This window comes from Carcharodon carcharias (genome assembly GCF_017639515.1).
Source record: "Carcharodon carcharias isolate sCarCar2 chromosome 36 unlocalized genomic scaffold, sCarCar2.pri SUPER_36_unloc_1, whole genome shotgun sequence".
Classification (NCBI taxonomy): domain Eukaryota; kingdom Metazoa; phylum Chordata; class Chondrichthyes; order Lamniformes; family Lamnidae; genus Carcharodon; species Carcharodon carcharias.
The window spans coordinates 826,462-843,061 of record NW_024470726.1 but is presented as its reverse complement, the minus strand read 5'-3'; the positions used below and the strand labels follow the sequence as shown (position 1 = coordinate 843,061).

Below are 16,600 nucleotides of genomic sequence, written 5' to 3'. Positions count from 1 at the left end.
AATGATGGGGGTGAGGAGGACGGATGGGGGTGAGGAGGACGGATGGGGGTGAGGAGGAGAGGGATGGAGGTGAGGAAGGGGTGTGGATGTGAGAACGAGGGGTATGGAGGTGAGAGGAGGGTGATGAGAGTGAGGAGGAGGTGGATGTGGCTGTGAGCAGGGGTATGAGGTGAGGAGAAGAGGCATGAGGCTGTGAGGAGGAAGGAGGTGAGGAGTGGGGATGAGGTGAGGAGGAGAGGCAGGGGGTGGGGATGGGGCTGTGAGGAGGAGGGTGGAGGTGAGGAGGGTTATGAGGTGAGGAGGAGGGGGATGGGGCTGTGAGGAGGGGTATGAGGTGAGGAGGTGGGGGATGGGGCTGTGAGGAGGGGTATGAGGTGAGGAGGTGGGGGATGGGTCTGTGAGGAGGGCTATGAGATGAGGCGGTGGGGATGGGGCTGTGAGGAGGGGTATGAGGTGAGGAGGTGGGGGATGGGGCTGTGAGGAGGGGTATGAGGTAAGGAGGTGGGGCTATGAGGAGGGGTATGAGGTGAGGAGGTGGGGGATGGGGCTGTGAGGAGGGGTATGAGGTGAGGACGTGGGGGATGGGGCTGTGAGGAGGGGTATGAGGTGAGGGATGGGGCTGTGAGGAGGGGTATGAGGTGAGGAGGTGGGGGATGGGGCTGTGAGGAGGGGTATGAGGTGAGGAGGTGGGGCTTTGAGGAGGGGTATGAGGTGAGGAGGTGGGGCTTTGAGGAGGGGTATGAGGTGAGGAGGTGGGGCTATGAGGAGGGGTATGAGGTGAGGAGGTGGGGCTTTGAGGATGGGTATGAGGTGAGGAGGTGGGGGATGGGGCTGTGAGGAGGGGTATGAGGTGAGGAGGTGGGGAATGGGGCTGTGAGGAGGGGTATGAGATAAGGAGGTGAGGCTATGAGGAGGGGTATGAGGTGAGGAGGTGGGGGATGGGGCTGTGAGGACCGTTATGAGGTGAGCAGGTGGGGGATGGGGCTGTGAGGAGGGGTATGAGGTGAGGAGGTGGGGGATGGGGCTGTGAGGAGGGGTATGAGGTGAGGAGGTGGGGCTTTGAGGAGGGTTATGAGGTGAGGAGATGGGGCTTTGAGGAGGGGTATGAGGTGAGGAGGTGGGGCTGTGAGGAGGGGTATGAGGTGAGGAGGTGGGGGATGGGGCTGTGAGGAGGGATATGAGGTGAGGAGGTGGGGCTATGAGGAGGGGTATGAGGTGAGGAAGTGGGGGATGGGGCTGTGAGGAGGGGTATGAGGTGAGGAGGTGGGGGATGTGGCTGTGAGGAGGGGTATGAGGTGAGGAGGTGGGGGATGGGGCTGTGAGGAGGGGTATGAGGTGAGGAGGTGGGGCTTTGAGGAGGGGTATGAGGTGAGGAGGTGGGGCTTTGAGGAGGGGTATGAGGTGAGGAGGTGGGGAATGGGGCTGTGAGGAGGGGTATGAGGTGAGGAGGTGGGGAATGGGGCTGTGAGGAGGGGTATGAGGTGAGGAGGTGGGGGATGGGGCTGTGAGGAGGGGTATGAGGTGAGGAGGTGGGGGATGGGGCTGTGAGGAGGGGTATGAGGTGAGGAGGTGGGGGATGGGGCTGTGAGGAGGGGTGTGAAGTGAGGAGGTGGGGGATGGGGCTGTGAGGAGGGGTATGAGGTGAGGAGGTGGGGGATGGGGCTGTGAGGAGGGGTATGAGGTGAGGAGGTGGGGGATGGGGCTGTGAGGAGGGGTGTGAGGTGAGGAGGTGGGGGTTGGCAGATAAATATGGTGCGTCATTGACACACGTGCAGTGGGCACTGACAGGCTGGACACAGCAGAGTGAGCTGATTGGATTGGTGCCCATGTGCAGGGGGGGTATCGGCAGCCACCTTACATTAACCCAAACATCCAGACATATTTCCAGCAGGCGGGTGGGGATCGATAAATCGCTGCGAGAGTCAGGGGCTTGCGGAGCTTTTACCATCATGAGATTAAACCCTCCATTGATCCCAGTGGACCACAGCCACACGGTGTAAAGCAACTGATTTCACCCTTAAAACTCACATTGCTGCAAGTATGGTGGAACCAGGGATCCGAGGATCAAAAATGTCCAAGAAACTTCACCATGATCCTGCAACCACCTTCAGTTGTGCCTCTTTGGGGAGGAGGCGAGCGCGGCCGGAACCTTAGTGAGCGGCTCGGGGTTGTCAAGGCCGCGGGGAGGGACCAAGGGGCGATGCACCAGGTCCGTCTCTCTCTCTCTCTCTCTCTCTCTCCCCCTTCCCCACTTCCGCCCGACCAACGCCACTTCCGACGGCGATGGCGGCTCACGCGCGCTTTGTGTCGCGGACGGTGATGGTTCAGGGCGGTGACGTGGAGGCGGCTTACCGGACCCTGACCCGGTGAGAGAGAGAGAGAGAGAGAGAGAGCGCGGGGCGGGGCGGGGGGAGGGGCCGCGGAGCAGGCCTCAGGCCACCCCTCAAAGATCCCCCCATCCCCATCACACTTTCCCCTCATCTCCCCCCTACCCCCTCCCCCGCCCCTCCCCCAATGCCCCCCTAACCCCTCCCCATGCCCCCCTCCCCCCATCTCCCATGAATTCCCCCCCTCTCCCCCCACCTCCGCTCACCTTCTCCCCCCCCCACCTCCGCTCCCCTTCTCCCCCCCCCCCCACCACCGCTCCCCTTCTCCCCCCCCCACCACCACCGCTCCCCTTCTCCCCCCCCCACCTCCGCTCACCTTCTCCCCCCCCCACCTCCGCTCCCCTTCCCCCCCCCCCACCTCCGCTCACCTTCTCCCCCCCCCACCTCCGCTCACCTTCTCCCCCCCCCACCTCCGCTCACCTTCTCCCCCCCCCCACCTCCGCTCACCTTCTCCCCCCCTCTCCCCCCACCTCCGCTCCCCTTCTCCCCCCCCACCACCTCCGCTCACCTTCTCCCCCCCCCACCTCCGCTCACCTTCTCCCCCCCCCCACCTCCGCTCACCTTCTCCCCCCCCACCACCTCCGCTCCCCTTCTACCCCCCATCTCCGCTCACCATCTCCCCCCCCACCACCTCCGCTCACCTTCTCCCCCCCCCCCACCTCCGCTCCCCTTCTCCCCCCCCCCCCCACCTCCGCTCCCCTTCTCCCCCCCCCACCACCTCCGCTCCCCTTCTCCCCCCCCCACCACCTCCGCTCACCTTTCCCCCCCCCCACCTCCGCTCACCTTCTACCCCCCACCTCCGCTCACCTTCTCCCCCCCCCACCTCCGCTCACCTTCTCCCCCCCCCCACCTCCGCTCCCCTTCTCCCCCCCCCCCACCTCCGCTCCCCTTCTCCCCCCCCCACCACCTCCGCTCCCCTTCTCCCCCCCCCACCACCTCCGCTCACCTTTCCCCCCCCCACCTCCGCTCACCTTCTACCCCCCACCTCCGCTCCCCTTCTCCCCCCCACCACCTCCGCTCCCCTTCTCCCCCCCCCCACCTCCGCTCCCCTTCTCCCCCCCCCACCACCTCCACTCCCCTTCTCCCCCCCACCTCCGCTCACCTCTCCCCCCCACATCCGCTCACCCCTCCCCCCCACCTCCACTCCCCTTCTACCCCCTACCTCCGCTCCCCTTCTCCCCCCCATCTCTGCTCACCTTCTCCCCCCATCTCTGCTCACCTTCTCCCCCCCACCTCCGCTCCCCTTCCCCCCCACCTCCGCTCCCCTTCTCCCCCCCCCCCACCTCCGCTCACCTTCTCCCCCCCCCCACCGTCCGCTCCCCTTCTCCCCCCCCCCCCCACCTCCGCTCACCTTCTCCCCCCCACCACCTCCGCTCACCTTTCCCCCCCCCACCTCCGCTCACCTTCTACCCCCCACCCTCCGCTCACCTTCTACCCCCCACCTCCGCTCACCTTCTCCCCCCCCCACCTCCGCTCACCTTCTCCCCCCCACCACCTCCGCTCACCTTTCCCCCCCCCACCTCCGCTCACCTTCTACCCCCCACCTCCGCTCACCTTCTACCCCCCACCTCCGCTCACCTTCTCCCCCCCCCCACTCCGCTCACCTTCTCCCCCCCACCACCTCCGCTCCCCTTCTACCCCCCACCTCCTCTCCCCTTCTCCCCCCCCCCACCTCCGCTCACCTTCTCCCCCCCACCACCTCCGCTCACCTTTCCCCCCCCCACCTCCGCTCACCTTTCCCCCCCCACCTCCGCTCACCTTCTACCCCCCACCTCCGCTCACCTTCTCCCCCCCCCCACCTCCGCTCACCTTCTCCCCCCCACCACCTCCGCTCACCTTTCCCCCCCCCACCTCCGCTCACCTTTCCCCCCCCCACCTCCGCTCACCTTTCCCCCCCCCACCTCCGCTCACCTTCTACCCCCCCACCTCCGCTCACCTTCTCCCCCCCCACCACCTCCGCTCACCTTTCCCCCCCCCCCACCTCCGCTCACCTTCTACCCCCCACCTCCGCTCACCTTCTACCCCCCACCTCCGCTCACCATCTCCCCCCCCCACCACCTCCGCTCACCTTCTCCCCCCCCACCACCTCCGCTCACCTTCTCCCCCCCCACCTCCGCTCCCCTTCTCCCCCCCCCACCTCCGCTCCCCTTCTCCCCCCCCCCCCACCTCCGCTCACCTTCTCCCCCCCCACCACCTCCGCTCACCTTCCTCCCCCCCCACCTCCGCTCCCCTTCTCCCCCCCCCACCTCCGCTCACCTTCTCCCCCCCCCCCACCTCCGCTCACCTTCTCCCCCCCCACCTCCGCTCACCATCTCCCCCCCCACCTCCGCTCACCTTCTCCCCCCCCCCACCTCCGCTCACCTTCTCCCCCCCACCTCCGCTCACCATCTCCCCCCCCACCTCCGCTCACCATCTCCCCCCACCTCCGCTCACCTTCTCCCCCCCCCACCTCCGCTCACCTTCTCCCCCCCCCACCTCCGCTCACCATCTCCCCCCACCTCCGCTCCCCTTCTCCCCCCCCCACCTCCGCTCACCTTCTCCCCCCCCCCACCTCCGCTCACCTTCTCCCCCCCCCCACCTCCGCTCACCTTCTCCCCCCCCCCCACCTCCGCTCACCTTCTCCCCCCCCACCTCCGCTCACCTTCTCCCCCCCCCACCTCCGCTCCCCTTCTCCCCCCCCCACCACCTCCACTCCCCTTCTCCCCCCCACCTCCGCTCACCTCTCCCCCCCACCTCCACTCCCCTTCTACCCCCTACCTCCGCTCCCCTTCTCCCCCCCATCTCTGCTCAACTTCTCCCCCCATCTCTGCTCACTTCTCCCCCCCACCTCCGCTCCCCTTCCCCCCCACCTCCGCTCACCTTCTCCCCCCCCACCTCCGCTCACCATCTCCCCCCCCACCTCCGCTCACCATCTCCCCCCACCACCGCTCCCCTTCTCCCCCCCCCACCTCCGCTCACCTTCTCCCCCCCCACCTCCGCTCACCATCTCCCCCCACCTCCGCTCCCCTTCTCCCCCCCCCACCTCCGCTCCCCTTCTCCCCCCCCCCACCTCCGCTCACCTTCTCCCCCCCCCCACCTCCGCTCACCTTCTCCCCCCCCCACCTCCGCTCACCTTCTCCCCCCCCCCACCTCCGCTCACCTTCTCCCCCCCCACCTCCGCTCACCTTCTCCCCCCCCACCTCCGCTCCCCTTCTCCCCCCCATCTCCGCTCACCTTCTCCCCCCCCCCACCTCCGCTCACCTTCTCCCCCCCCCCACCTCCGCTCCCCCTTCTCCCCCCCCCCACCACCTCCACTCCCCTTCTCCCCCCCACCTCCGCTCACCTCTCCCCCCCACCTCCACTCCCCTTCTACCCCCTACCTCCGCTCCCCTTCTCCCCCCCCCACCTCCGCTCCCCTTCCCCCCCCCACCTCCGCTCCCCTTCTCCCCCCCATCTCTGCTCACCTTCTCCCCCCATCTCTGCTCACCTTCTCCCCCCCACCTCCACTCCCCTTCTCCCCCCCCACCTCCGCTCCCCGTCTCCCCCCATCTCTGCTCACCTTCTCCCCCCATCTCTGCTCACCTTCTCCCCCCCACCTCCGCTCCCCTTCCCCCCCACCTCCGCTCCCCTTCTCCCCCCCCACCTCCGCTCCCCTTCTCCCCCCCCACCTCCGCTCCCCTTCTCCCCCCCACCTCCGCTCCCCTTCTCCCCCCCACCTCCGCTCCCCTTCCCCCCCACCTCCGCTCCCCTTCTCCCCCCCCACCTCCGCTCCCCTTCTCCCCCCCCACCTCCGCTCCCCTTCCCCCCCACCTCCGCTCCCCTTCTCCCCCCCACCTCCGCTCCCCTTCTCCCCCCACCTCCGCTCCCCTTCTCCCCCCCACCTCCGCTCCCCTCCCCCCCCACCTCCGCTCCCCTCCCCCCCCCACCTCCGCTCCCCTTCTCCCCCCACCTCCGCTCCCCTTCTCCCCCCCACCTCCGCTCCCCTTCCCCCCCACCTCCGCTCCCCTTCCCCCCCCCACCTCCGCTCCCCTTCCCCCCCCACCTCCGCTCCCCTCCCCCCCCCACCTCCGCTCCCCTCCCCCCCCCACCTCCGCTCCCCTCCCCCCCCACCTCCGCTCCCCTTTCCCCCCCCACCTCCGCTCCCCTTTCCCCCCCACCTCCGCTCCCCTTTCCCCCCCACCTCCGCTCCCCTTCTCCCCCCCACCTCCACTCCCCTTCTACCCCCCACCTCCACTCCCTTCTCCCCCCCATCTCTGCTCCCCTTCTCCCCCCATCTCTGCTCCCCTTCTCCCCCCCACCTCCGCTCCCCTTCACCCCCACCTCCGCTCCCCTTCTCCCCCCCCCACCTCCGCTCCCCTTCTCCCCCCCCACCACCTCCGCTCACCTTCTCCCCCCCCCCACCTCCGCTCACCTTCTCCCCCCCCCACCTCCGCTCACCTTCTCCCCCCCCCACCTCCGCTCACCTTCTCCCCCCACCACCTCCGCTCACCTTCTCCCCCCCACCACCTCCGCTCCCCTTCTCCCCACCCCCACCACCTCCGCTCCCCTTCTCCCCCCCCCCACCTCCGCTCACCTCTCCCCCCCACCTCCGCTCACCTTCTCCCCCCCACCACCTCCGCTCCCCTTCTCCCCCCCCCCACCACCTCCGCTCCCCTTCTCCCCACCCCCACCTCCGCTCACCTCTCCCCCCCACCTCCACTCCCCTTCTACCCCCTACCTCCGCTCCCCTTCTCCCCCCCATCTCTGCTCACCTTCCTCCCCCCCACCTCCGCTCCCCTTCCCCCCCACCTCCGCTCCCCTTCCCCCCCCACCTCCGCTCCCCTTCCCCCCCACCTCCGCTCCCCTTCCCCCCCACCTCCGCTCCCCTTCCCCCCCCCACCTCTGCTCCCCTTCCCCCCCCCCACCTCCGCTCACCCTTCTCCCCCCCCCACCTCCGCTCCCCTTTCCCCCCCACCTCCGCTCCCCTTCTCCCCCCCACCTCCGCTCCCCTTTCCCCCCCCACCTCCGCTCCCCTTTCCCCCCCCACCTCCGCTCCCCTTCTCCCCCCCACCTCCTCTCCCCTTCCCCCCACCTCCGCTCCCCTTCTCCCCCCCACCTCCGCTCCCCTTCTCCCCCCCACCTCCACTCCCCCCTCCCCCCACTCCGCTCCCCTTCTCTCCCCCCCACCTCCGCTCACCTCTCCCCCCCACATCCGCTCCCCCCTCCCCCCCACCTCCACTCCCCTTCTACCCCCTACCTCCGCTCCCCTTCTCCCCCCATCTCTGCTCACCTTCTCCCCCCCACCTCCGCTCCCCTTCCCCCCCACCTCCGCTCCCCTTCTCCCCCCCCCCACCACCTCCGCTCCCCTTCTGCCCCCCCCACCTCCGCTCCCCTTCCCCCCCCCCCACCTCCGCTCCCCTTCTCCCCCCCCACCTCCGCTCCCCTTCTCCCCCCACCTCCGCTCACCTTCTCCCCCCCCACCTCCGCTCCCCTTTCCCCCCCCCCACCTCCTCTCCCCTTCTCCCCCCCCACCTCCGCTCCCCTTCTCCCCCCCACCTCCGCTCACCTTCTCCCCCCCCCACCTCCGCTCCCCTTCTCCCCCCCACCTCCGCTCCCCTTCTCCCCCCCCACCTCCGCTCCCCTTTCCCCCCCCACCTCCGCTCCCCTTCCCCCCACCTCCGCTCCCCTTCTCCCCCCTACCTCCGCTCCCCTTCTCCCCCCCATCTCTGCTCCCTTCTCCCCCCATCTCTGCTCCCCTTCCCCCCCACCTCCGCTCCCCTTCCCCCCCACCTCCGCTCCCCTTCTCCCCCCCACCTCCGCTCCCCTTCCCCCCCCTCTACCTCCGCTCCCCTTCTCCCCCCCCCCCACCACCTCCACTCCCCTTCTCCCCCCGACCTCCGCTCACCTCTCCCCCCCACCTCCACTCCCCTTCTACCCCCCCCACCTCCGCTCCCCTTCTCCCCCCCATCTCTGCTCACCTTCTCCCCCCATCTCTGCTCACCTTCTCCCCCCACCTCCGCTCCCCTTCCCCCCCACCTCCGCTCCCCTTCTCCCCCCCCCACCTCCGCTCCCCTTCTCCCCCCCCACCTCCGCTCCCCTTTCCCCCCCACCTCCGCTCCCCTTCCCCCCCCGACCTCCGCTCCCCTCCCCCCCCACCTCCGCTCCCCTCCCCCCCCACCTCCGCTCCCCTTCCTCCCCCCACCTCCGCTCCCCTTCCCCCCCCCACCTCCGCTCCCCTCCCCCCCCCACCTCCGCTCCCCTCCCCCCCCCACCTCCGCTCCCCTTTCCCCCCCACCTCCGCTCCCCTTTCCCCCCCCACCTCCGCTCCCCTTCCCCCCCCACCTCCGCTCCCCTTCCCCCCCCACCTCCGCTCCCCTTCCCCCCCACCTCCGCTCCCCTTTCCCCCCCCACCTCCGCTCCCCTTCTCCCCCCCACCTCCGCTCCCCTTCTCCCCCCACCTCCGCTCCCCTTCTCCCCCCCACCTCCGCTCCCCTTCCCCCCCACCTCCGCTCCCCTTCCCCCCCCCACCTCCGCTCCCCTTCTCCCCCCCCACCTCCGCTCCCCTTCTCCCCCCCACCTCCGCTCCCCTTCTCCCCCCCCACCTCCGCTCCCCTTCTCCCCCCACCTCCGCTCACCTTCTCCCCCCCCACCTCCGCTCCCCTTTCCCCCCCCCACCTCCTCTCCCCTTCTCCCCCCCCACCTCCGCTCCCCTTCTCCCCCCCACCTCCGCTCCCCTTCCCCCCCACCTCCGCTCCCCTTCTCCCCCCCCACCTCCGCTCCCCTTTCCCCCCCCACCTCCGCTCCCCTTCCCCCCCACCTCCGCTCCCCTTCCCCCCCACCTCCGCTCCCCTTCTCCCCCCCACCTCCGCTCCCCTTCCCCCCCCCCACCTCCGCTCCCCTTCTCCCCCCCATCTCTGCTCCCCTTCTCCCCCCATCTCTGCTCCCCTTCCCCCCCACCTCCGCTCCCCTTCCCCCCCCACCTCCGCTCCCCTTCTCCCCCCCACCTCCGCTCCCCCTTCCCCCCCCCTACCTCCGCTCCCCTTCTCCCCCCCCCACCTCCGCTCACCTTCTCCCCCCCCCCACCTCCGCTCACCTTTCCCCCCCCCACCTCCGCTCCCCTTCTCCCCCCCACCTCCGCTCCCCTTCACCCCCCCCACCTCCGCTCCCCTTCTCCCCCCCCCACCTCCGCTCACCTTCTCCCCCCCCACCACCTCCGCTCACCTTCTCCCCCCCCCCCACCTCCGCTCACCTTCTCCCCCCCCCACTTCCGCTCACCTTCTCCCCCCCCCACCTCCGCTCACCTTCTCCCCCCCCCCACCTCCGCTCACCTTCTCCCCCCCCCACCTCCGCTCACCTTCTCCCCCCCCCCCACCTCCGCTCACCTTCTCCCCCCCCCCACCTCCGCTCACCTTCTCCCCCCCCACCACCTCCGCTCACCTTCTCCCCCCCACCACCTCCGCTCCCCTTCTCCCCCCCCCACCACCTCCGCTCACCTTCTCCCCCCCCCACCTCCGCTCACCATCTCCCCCCCACCTCCGCTCACCTCTCCCCCCCACCTCCACTCCCCTTCTACCCCCTACCTCCGCTCCCCTTCTCCCCCCCATCTCTGCTCAACTTCTCCCCCCATCTCTGCTCACCTTCTCCCCCCCACCTCCGCTCCCCTTCTCCCCCCCACCTCCGCTCCCCTTCCCCCCCCCACCTCCGCTCCCCTCCCCCCCCACCTCCGCTCCCCTTTCCCCCCCACCTCCGCTCCCCTTTCCCCCCCCACCTCCGCTCCCCTTTCCCCCCCACCTCCGCTCCCCTTTCCCCCCCCACCTCCGCTCCCCTTTCCCCCCCACCTCCGCTCCCCTTCTCCCCCCCACCTCCGCTCCCCTCCCCCCCCCACCTCCGCTCCCCTTTCCCCCCCCACCTCCGCTCCCCTTTCCCCCCCACCTCCGCTCCCTTTCCCCCCACCTCCGCTCCCCTTTCCCCCCCACCTCCGCTCCCCTTCCCCCCCACCTCCGCTCCCCTTCCCCCCCCCCACCTCCGCTCCCCTCCCCCCCCCCACCTCCGCTCCCCTTCTCCCCCCCCACCTCCGCTCCCCTTCCCCCCCCCACCTCCGCTCCCCTTCTCCCCCCCACCTCCGCTCCCCTTCTCCCCCCCACCTCCGCTCCCCTTCTCCCCCCCACCTCCGCTCCCCCCTCCCCCCACCTCCGCTCCCCTTCTCCCCCCCACCTCCGCTCACCTCTCCCCCCCACCTCCACTCCCCTTCTACCCCCTACCTCCGCTCCCCTTCTCCCCCCATCTCTGCTCACCTTCTCCCCCCAACCTCCGCTCCCCTTCCCCCCCACCTCCGCTCACCTCTCCCCCCCACATCCGCTCCCCCCTCCCCCCCACCTCCGCTCCCCTTCTACCCCCATCTCTGCTCCCCTTCTCCCCCCATCTCTGCTCACCTTCTCCCCCCCACCTCCGCTCCCCTTCCCCCCCACCTCCGCTCCCCTTCTCCCCCCCCCACCTCCGCTCCCCTTCTCCCCCCCCCCACCTCCGCTCCCCTTCTCCCCCCCCCACCTCCGCTCCCCTTCTCCCCCCCCACCTCCGCTCCCCTTCTCCCCCCCCACCTCCGCTCCCCTTCTCCCCCCCCCACCTCCGCTCCCCTTCTCCCCCCCCCACCTCCGCTCCCCTTCTCCCCCCCCCACCTCCGCTCCCCTTCTCCCCCCCCACCTCCGCTCCCCTTCTCCCCCCCCCACCTCCGCTCCCCTTCTCCCCCCCCCACCTCCGCTCCCCTTCCTCCCCCCCACCTCCTCTCCCCTTCCTCCCCCCCACCTCCTCTCCCCTTCCCCCCCACCACCTCCTCTCCCCTTCCCCTTCCTCCCTTGATCTGTTTGTCTCTTTAAGTACGGTGCACAAATGATAACATCTCAGATTGTGATTCCAGCAGGAGCACTGACTGTACTTCCCTCACCCTTGCCGAACTGGGGTTGCAGCACTCCAGGGCTCAGTTAGACACCGACAGCAATCAGCAAGTGGGACGTTTGAATGTCAGTTGTCTCAGTGGCGAGCACACTCACCTCTGGGTGGGGGGTGTCTGCACAGCGCTCCCGCAAAATCCTAGCTGACACCCCCAATGCCATATTGAGGGAGTGCCACACTGTAAGGGGCCAGAATTCAGCTGAGACGCTTAAATTAGTGGTGCACCCACCCATTGAGCTTTTATTATCAAGTTCATCAGCTCATTCTCTCTCTCGTATATTTTCTCCCACTCTCTGGGGAAGAGAATTCCACAGGCTAATGACCCTCAGAGAGAAAACATTTCTCATCTTCTTAAATGAGAAACCCCTTAATTTTTAAACTGCATCCCCTAGTTTTAATCCCACACTCCTCCCCGCCCCCTGCCCAATAGAGAAAATAGTTTCATCATTCAACACCTCACTTTGCAGCCAGTGAAGCACTTTTCTTTGAAGTGTAGTCACTGTCGTGATGTAGGAACCACAGCAGCCAATTTGTGTACAAGCTCCTATAAACAACAATGAGATCATGACCCAGATCATGTGGTCTTTTTAGTGATGTTGGTTGAGGAATGAATGTTGGCGCAGACACCAGGGAGAAGATGCACACCCCTCCCCCACCCCACCCAGACAACCACCATCTCAGTAGCGGCCACAAGGTGTTTTATCTACCTGAAGAGGACGTCCAGTGACTCAGTTTAATGTCTCACCCGAAAGATGGCACCTCAGACAGCGCAGCACTCCCTCAGTACTGACCCTCCGACAGTGCGGCGCTCCCTCAGTACTGACCCTCCGACAGTGCGGCGCTCCCTCAGTACTGACCCTCCGACAGTGCGGCGCTCCCTCAGTACTGACCCTCCGACAGTGCGGCGCTCCCTCAGTACTGACCCTCCGACAGTGCGGCGCTCCCTCAGTACTGACCCTCCGACAGTGCGGCGCTCCCTCAGTACTGACCCTCCGACAGTGCGGCGCCCCCTCAGTACTGACCCTCCGACAGTGCGGCGCTCCCTCAGTACTGACCCTCCGACAGTGCGGCGCTCCCTCAGTACTGACCCTCCGACATTGCGGCGCTCCCTCAGTACTGACCCTCCGACAGTGCGGCGCTCCCTCAGTACTGACCCTCCGACAGTGCGGCACTCCCTCGGTACTGACCCTCTGACAGTGCGGCTCTCCCTCAGTGCTGACCCTCCGACAGTGCGGCACTCCCTCAGTACTGGCCCTCTGACAGTGCGGCTCTCCCTCAGTACTGACCCTCCGACAGTGCGGCGCTCCCTCAGTACTGACCCTCCGACAGTGCGGCGCTCCCTCAGTACTGACCCTCCGACGGAGCAGTGCTTCCTCAGTACTGACCCTCCGACAGCGCGGCACTCCCTCAGAACTGACCCTCCGACAGTGCGGCGCTCCCTCAGTACTGACCCTCCGACAGTGCGGCGCTCCCTCAGTACTGAGCCTCCGACATTGCGGCGCTCCCTCAGTACTGACCCTCCGACAGTGCGGCGCTCCCTCAGTACTGACCCTCCGACAGTGCGGCACTCCCTCGGTACTGACCCTCTGACAGTGCGGCTCTCCCTCAGTGCTGACCCTCCGACAGTGCGGCACTCCCTCAGTACTGGCCCTCTGACAGTGCGGCTCTCCCTCAGTACTGACCCTCCGACAGTGCGGCGCTCCCTCAGTACTGACCCTCCGACAGTGCGGCGCTCCCTCAGTACTGACCCTCCGACGGAGCAGTGCTTCCTCAGTACTGACCCTCCGACAGTGCGGCACTCCCTCAGTACTGACCCTCCGACAGTGCGGCACTCCCTCAGTACTGACCCTCCGACGGAGCAGTGCTTCCTCAGTACTGACCCTCCGACAGTGCGGCACTCCCTCAGTACTGACCCTCCGACAGTGCGGCACTCCCTCAGTACTGACCCTCCGACAGTGCGGCACTCCCTCAGTACTGACCCTCCGACAGTGCGGCACTCCCTCAGTACTGACCCTCCGACAGTGCGGCACTCCCTCAGTACTGACCCTCCGACAGTGCGGCACTCCCTCAGTACTGACCCTCCGACAGTGCGGCACTCCCTCAGTACTGACCCTCCGACAGTGCGGCACTCCCTCAGTACTGACCCTCCGACAGTGCGGCGCTCCCTCAGTACTGACTCTCCAACGGCGCGGTGCTTCCTCAGTATTGACTCTCTGACAGGACAGCCCTCCCTCAGTACGGGCACTGGAAATGTCGGCCTGCATTATGCGTCCGATGGCATGGAGTAGGATGAAAAGCTGGGGGCGGTGAGAAGAGCCACTCAGTTTTGGAGGCTCGGGGCGGGTAGGGGTAAGTGGAAAAATTGGAACGTTGAAGCCCGGTTTCAATGCCAAGTGTGGGAAGGCTAATTGTTTCCCTTAACTCCTTTTGCTCAACTAGGATTCTCACCGCAGACGGGATCATTGAAGAGGCAAAGCGCAGGCGCTACTACGAGAAGCCCTGCAGGAAACGCATCCGCGAGAATTATGAGAACTGCCGGCGCATCTACAACATGGAGATGGCCAGGAAGCTGGCCTTCCTCATGAGGAAGAACCACCAGGACCCCTGGCTGGGCTGCTAGTGAGAAACGGCGTTCGGCCGGACCTTGTGGTTTGGATGGGGCGCGAGAGGGGCGGGACGAGCGAACACTGGCTTCGCCAACGTGTCGTTTCGCCGTGAGTTCGGCACAGTGGACTCAAGCTGCAGCAGGGCCAGCCTGGCCTTTAGCCAGGCAGTGCTGCAGGTTTGACCTTCTGAATAAATAAAAGAAAAAAACGAGCTGTCCACATACCAAAGCTGTGTATCTCTGAACAATCTCAAATCTCTGTACAGCCCTCTGCGTTCCTCTAATTCCAGCATCGTGCACGCTCCTGCTTTCCATCATTCCACCAGTGCCTTCAGCTGCCTGGAATCCCAGGGTCAAGGGAATTCCCTCCCTAAATCTCTCTCTCTCTCCTCCTTTAAGACACTCCTTAAAACCGACCTCTTTGGTCACTGTCCTTATGTGTGCAAATGCAGCTCCGTGCGAAATGTTATCCGATTCCTGTGAAGTGCCATTTTTACCACGCAGTAGGGGCTATATAAGTGCAAGGTGTCGTTGTGACTCTCACTGCAAAGTGTAGCGGACAGCTAATGTGAGCTTGGTTCTTATTGCAACCCACAGGCAAATAAGGGCAGCTGAGCATCAAGACTCTGACGTGAAGAAGTTTCAGAGAAGGCTTCATAACTGCGGCCGTGTAGAAAAAAAAAGGACTTGCATTTCTCCAGTGCCTTTCACAATAGGTACGGGGAGAAGGCAGGAGAATGGCGCTAAGTCGTAATGCTCGTTCGGAGAGCTGGTGCAGACATGATGGGCCGAATGTCACCCTCCTGCGCCATAACGTTATGTGATTCTGTGACAACCTCAGGAAGCTCCGAAGCACTTCACAGCCAATGAAATAATTCCTTCCAAGTGTGGTCACTGCTGCAGTGTGGGAAACGCGGCAGCCAATTTGAACACAGCAAGATCCCGCAAACGGAATATATTCAGTGATGTCCAATGGGGGATTAATACTGTCCCTGAGACATGGCGGGAGAACTAACCCTCTGACAGTGCGACGCTCTCTCAGTACTGACCCTCCAACAGTGCAGCCCCCCTCTCAGTACTGACCTTCCGACAGTGCGGCCCCCCTCTCAGTACTGACCCTCCGTAAGTGCAGCCCCCCCTCAGTAGTGACCCCTCCGACAGTGCGGCAATCCTGCAACACTGACCCTCAGACAGTGTGCTGCTCACTCAGTACCGACCCTCCAACTGTGCAGCACTTCCTCAGTACTGACCCTCCGACAGTGTGGCGCTCCCTCGGTACTGACCCTCCGACAGTCCAGCACTCCCTCAATACCGACCCTCCAGCAGTGGGGTGCTCCCTCATTACTGACCCTCCGACGGTGCGGCACTCCCTCAGTACTGACTCTCCAGCAGTGCAGCCCTCCCACGGTACTGACTCCAGCAGTGCGGCACTCCCTCAGTACTGACTCTCCAACAGTGTGGCACTACCACAGCACTGACTCCCAAACAGTGCAGCGCCCTCTCAGTACTGACCCTCCAACAGTGTGGCACTCCCTCAGCACTGATCTCCGACAGTGCAGCGCTCTCTCAGTACTGACCCAACAACTGTGTGGCACTCCCCTCAGTACTGACCTAAGAACAGTGCCGCACTCCCTCAGCAATGACCCCCCCAGACAGTGCAGCGCTCTCTCAGTACTGACATTGGGAGCATCAGCCTGGATTAGGTGCTCCAGTCTCCAGAGAAGATCTCAAGTCCATGAACTTCTGACACAGAAGCACGAGCTCCGGCTGATAAGATTTCCCCTCCCTGCTCCTGTGTTGGATTGCTGCCAGAATGGAGGTTGGGGGAGGGGGCGTGCCTCTCACGTGAAGCTTGGTTGGAACGGCTGCATGGTTCAGGGCCATGTGGGAGCTGAACTGAATGACCCAGAAACAGCTGCCTTATCTCGCCAGTGACTGGAGTGAATTTGAACAGGCGATCCCTTCACATGGATCTGAACCCTGTAACACAAGCATTGCGGGTTTTTTTATTATCCACTGCCCTGTCCCTTTGACCCTCCAGTAGCAGAGAACATCGTCCGGATGTGAGGTTCATGCGCAGCGTCTGCCCTCTCAGGTGGATGTAAAAGATCCCGTGACCAATGTTCCAAGGAAGAGCAGGGGGAGGGAGTTCTCCTTAGCGTCAGGCACCCCACAGCCAAGATCGCTAAAACGTGATCAGGGGCGTTATCACATTGCTGCTCGTGGGAGCTTGCTGTGCACAAATTGGCTGCCGCGTTTCCTACATTACAGCAGGGATGATACTTCAGGAGCACTTTGTTCGCTGTAAAGTGCCTTGGGGCATTCTGAGGCTGCGAAAGGCACAACAGAAACATATTTGAAACGAAAGGCTTCCTTTAAAATTACTGTGTGTCTTCAGTAAGAGACAATCATTAATTGTGAGCCTGTGCGGGCATGTACGTGTGTGTGTGCGCATGTGTATGTCTGTGGCTGTGTGCGTGCGTGTACATGTCTGTGTGCGTGTGTCTGTGTGCATGCGTGTGTGTATGTATGTGTGTGCGTGTGTCTGTGTACGTGAGTATGTGTGCTGTGTGTGTACATGCATGTATATGTGTGTGCATGTGTGTCTGTGTACGTGTGTATGTCTGAGTGCGTACGTGTGTGTGTGTGTGTGTGTCTGTGTATATGTGTATGTCTGTGTGCGTGTGTGAGAGAGAGAGAG

At 65.9% G+C, this 16,600-nt stretch overlaps 1 protein-coding gene across 1 annotated transcript; it reads left to right on the top strand.

The window, feature by feature from the left end:
• The first annotated feature begins 2,252 nt into the window (after nucleotides 1–2,252).
• LOC121274358 (28S ribosomal protein S21, mitochondrial-like) lies at nucleotides 2,253–14,123 on the top strand. The gene is made up of 2 exons (XM_041181636.1): nucleotides 2,253–2,366; nucleotides 13,734–14,123. Exons 1-2 carry the CDS (start codon nucleotides 2,284–2,286, stop codon nucleotides 13,912–13,914), a joined length of 264 nt encoding a protein of 87 aa, XP_041037570.1. The 5' UTR covers nucleotides 2,253–2,283; the 3' UTR covers nucleotides 13,915–14,123.
• Nucleotides 14,124–16,600: the final 2,477 nt, after the last annotated feature.

Excerpts from the sequence above, each read along its gene's own strand:
- LOC121274358 (XM_041181636.1), top strand. The coding sequence starts at position 2,284 with ATGGCGGCTCACGCGCGCTTTGTGTCGCGGACGGTGATGGTTCAGGGC. Across the intron at positions 2,367-13,733 it reads GCTTACCGGACCCTGACCCG|GATTCTCACCGCAGACGGGA; the intron begins GTGAGAGAGAGA and ends TTGCTCAACTAG.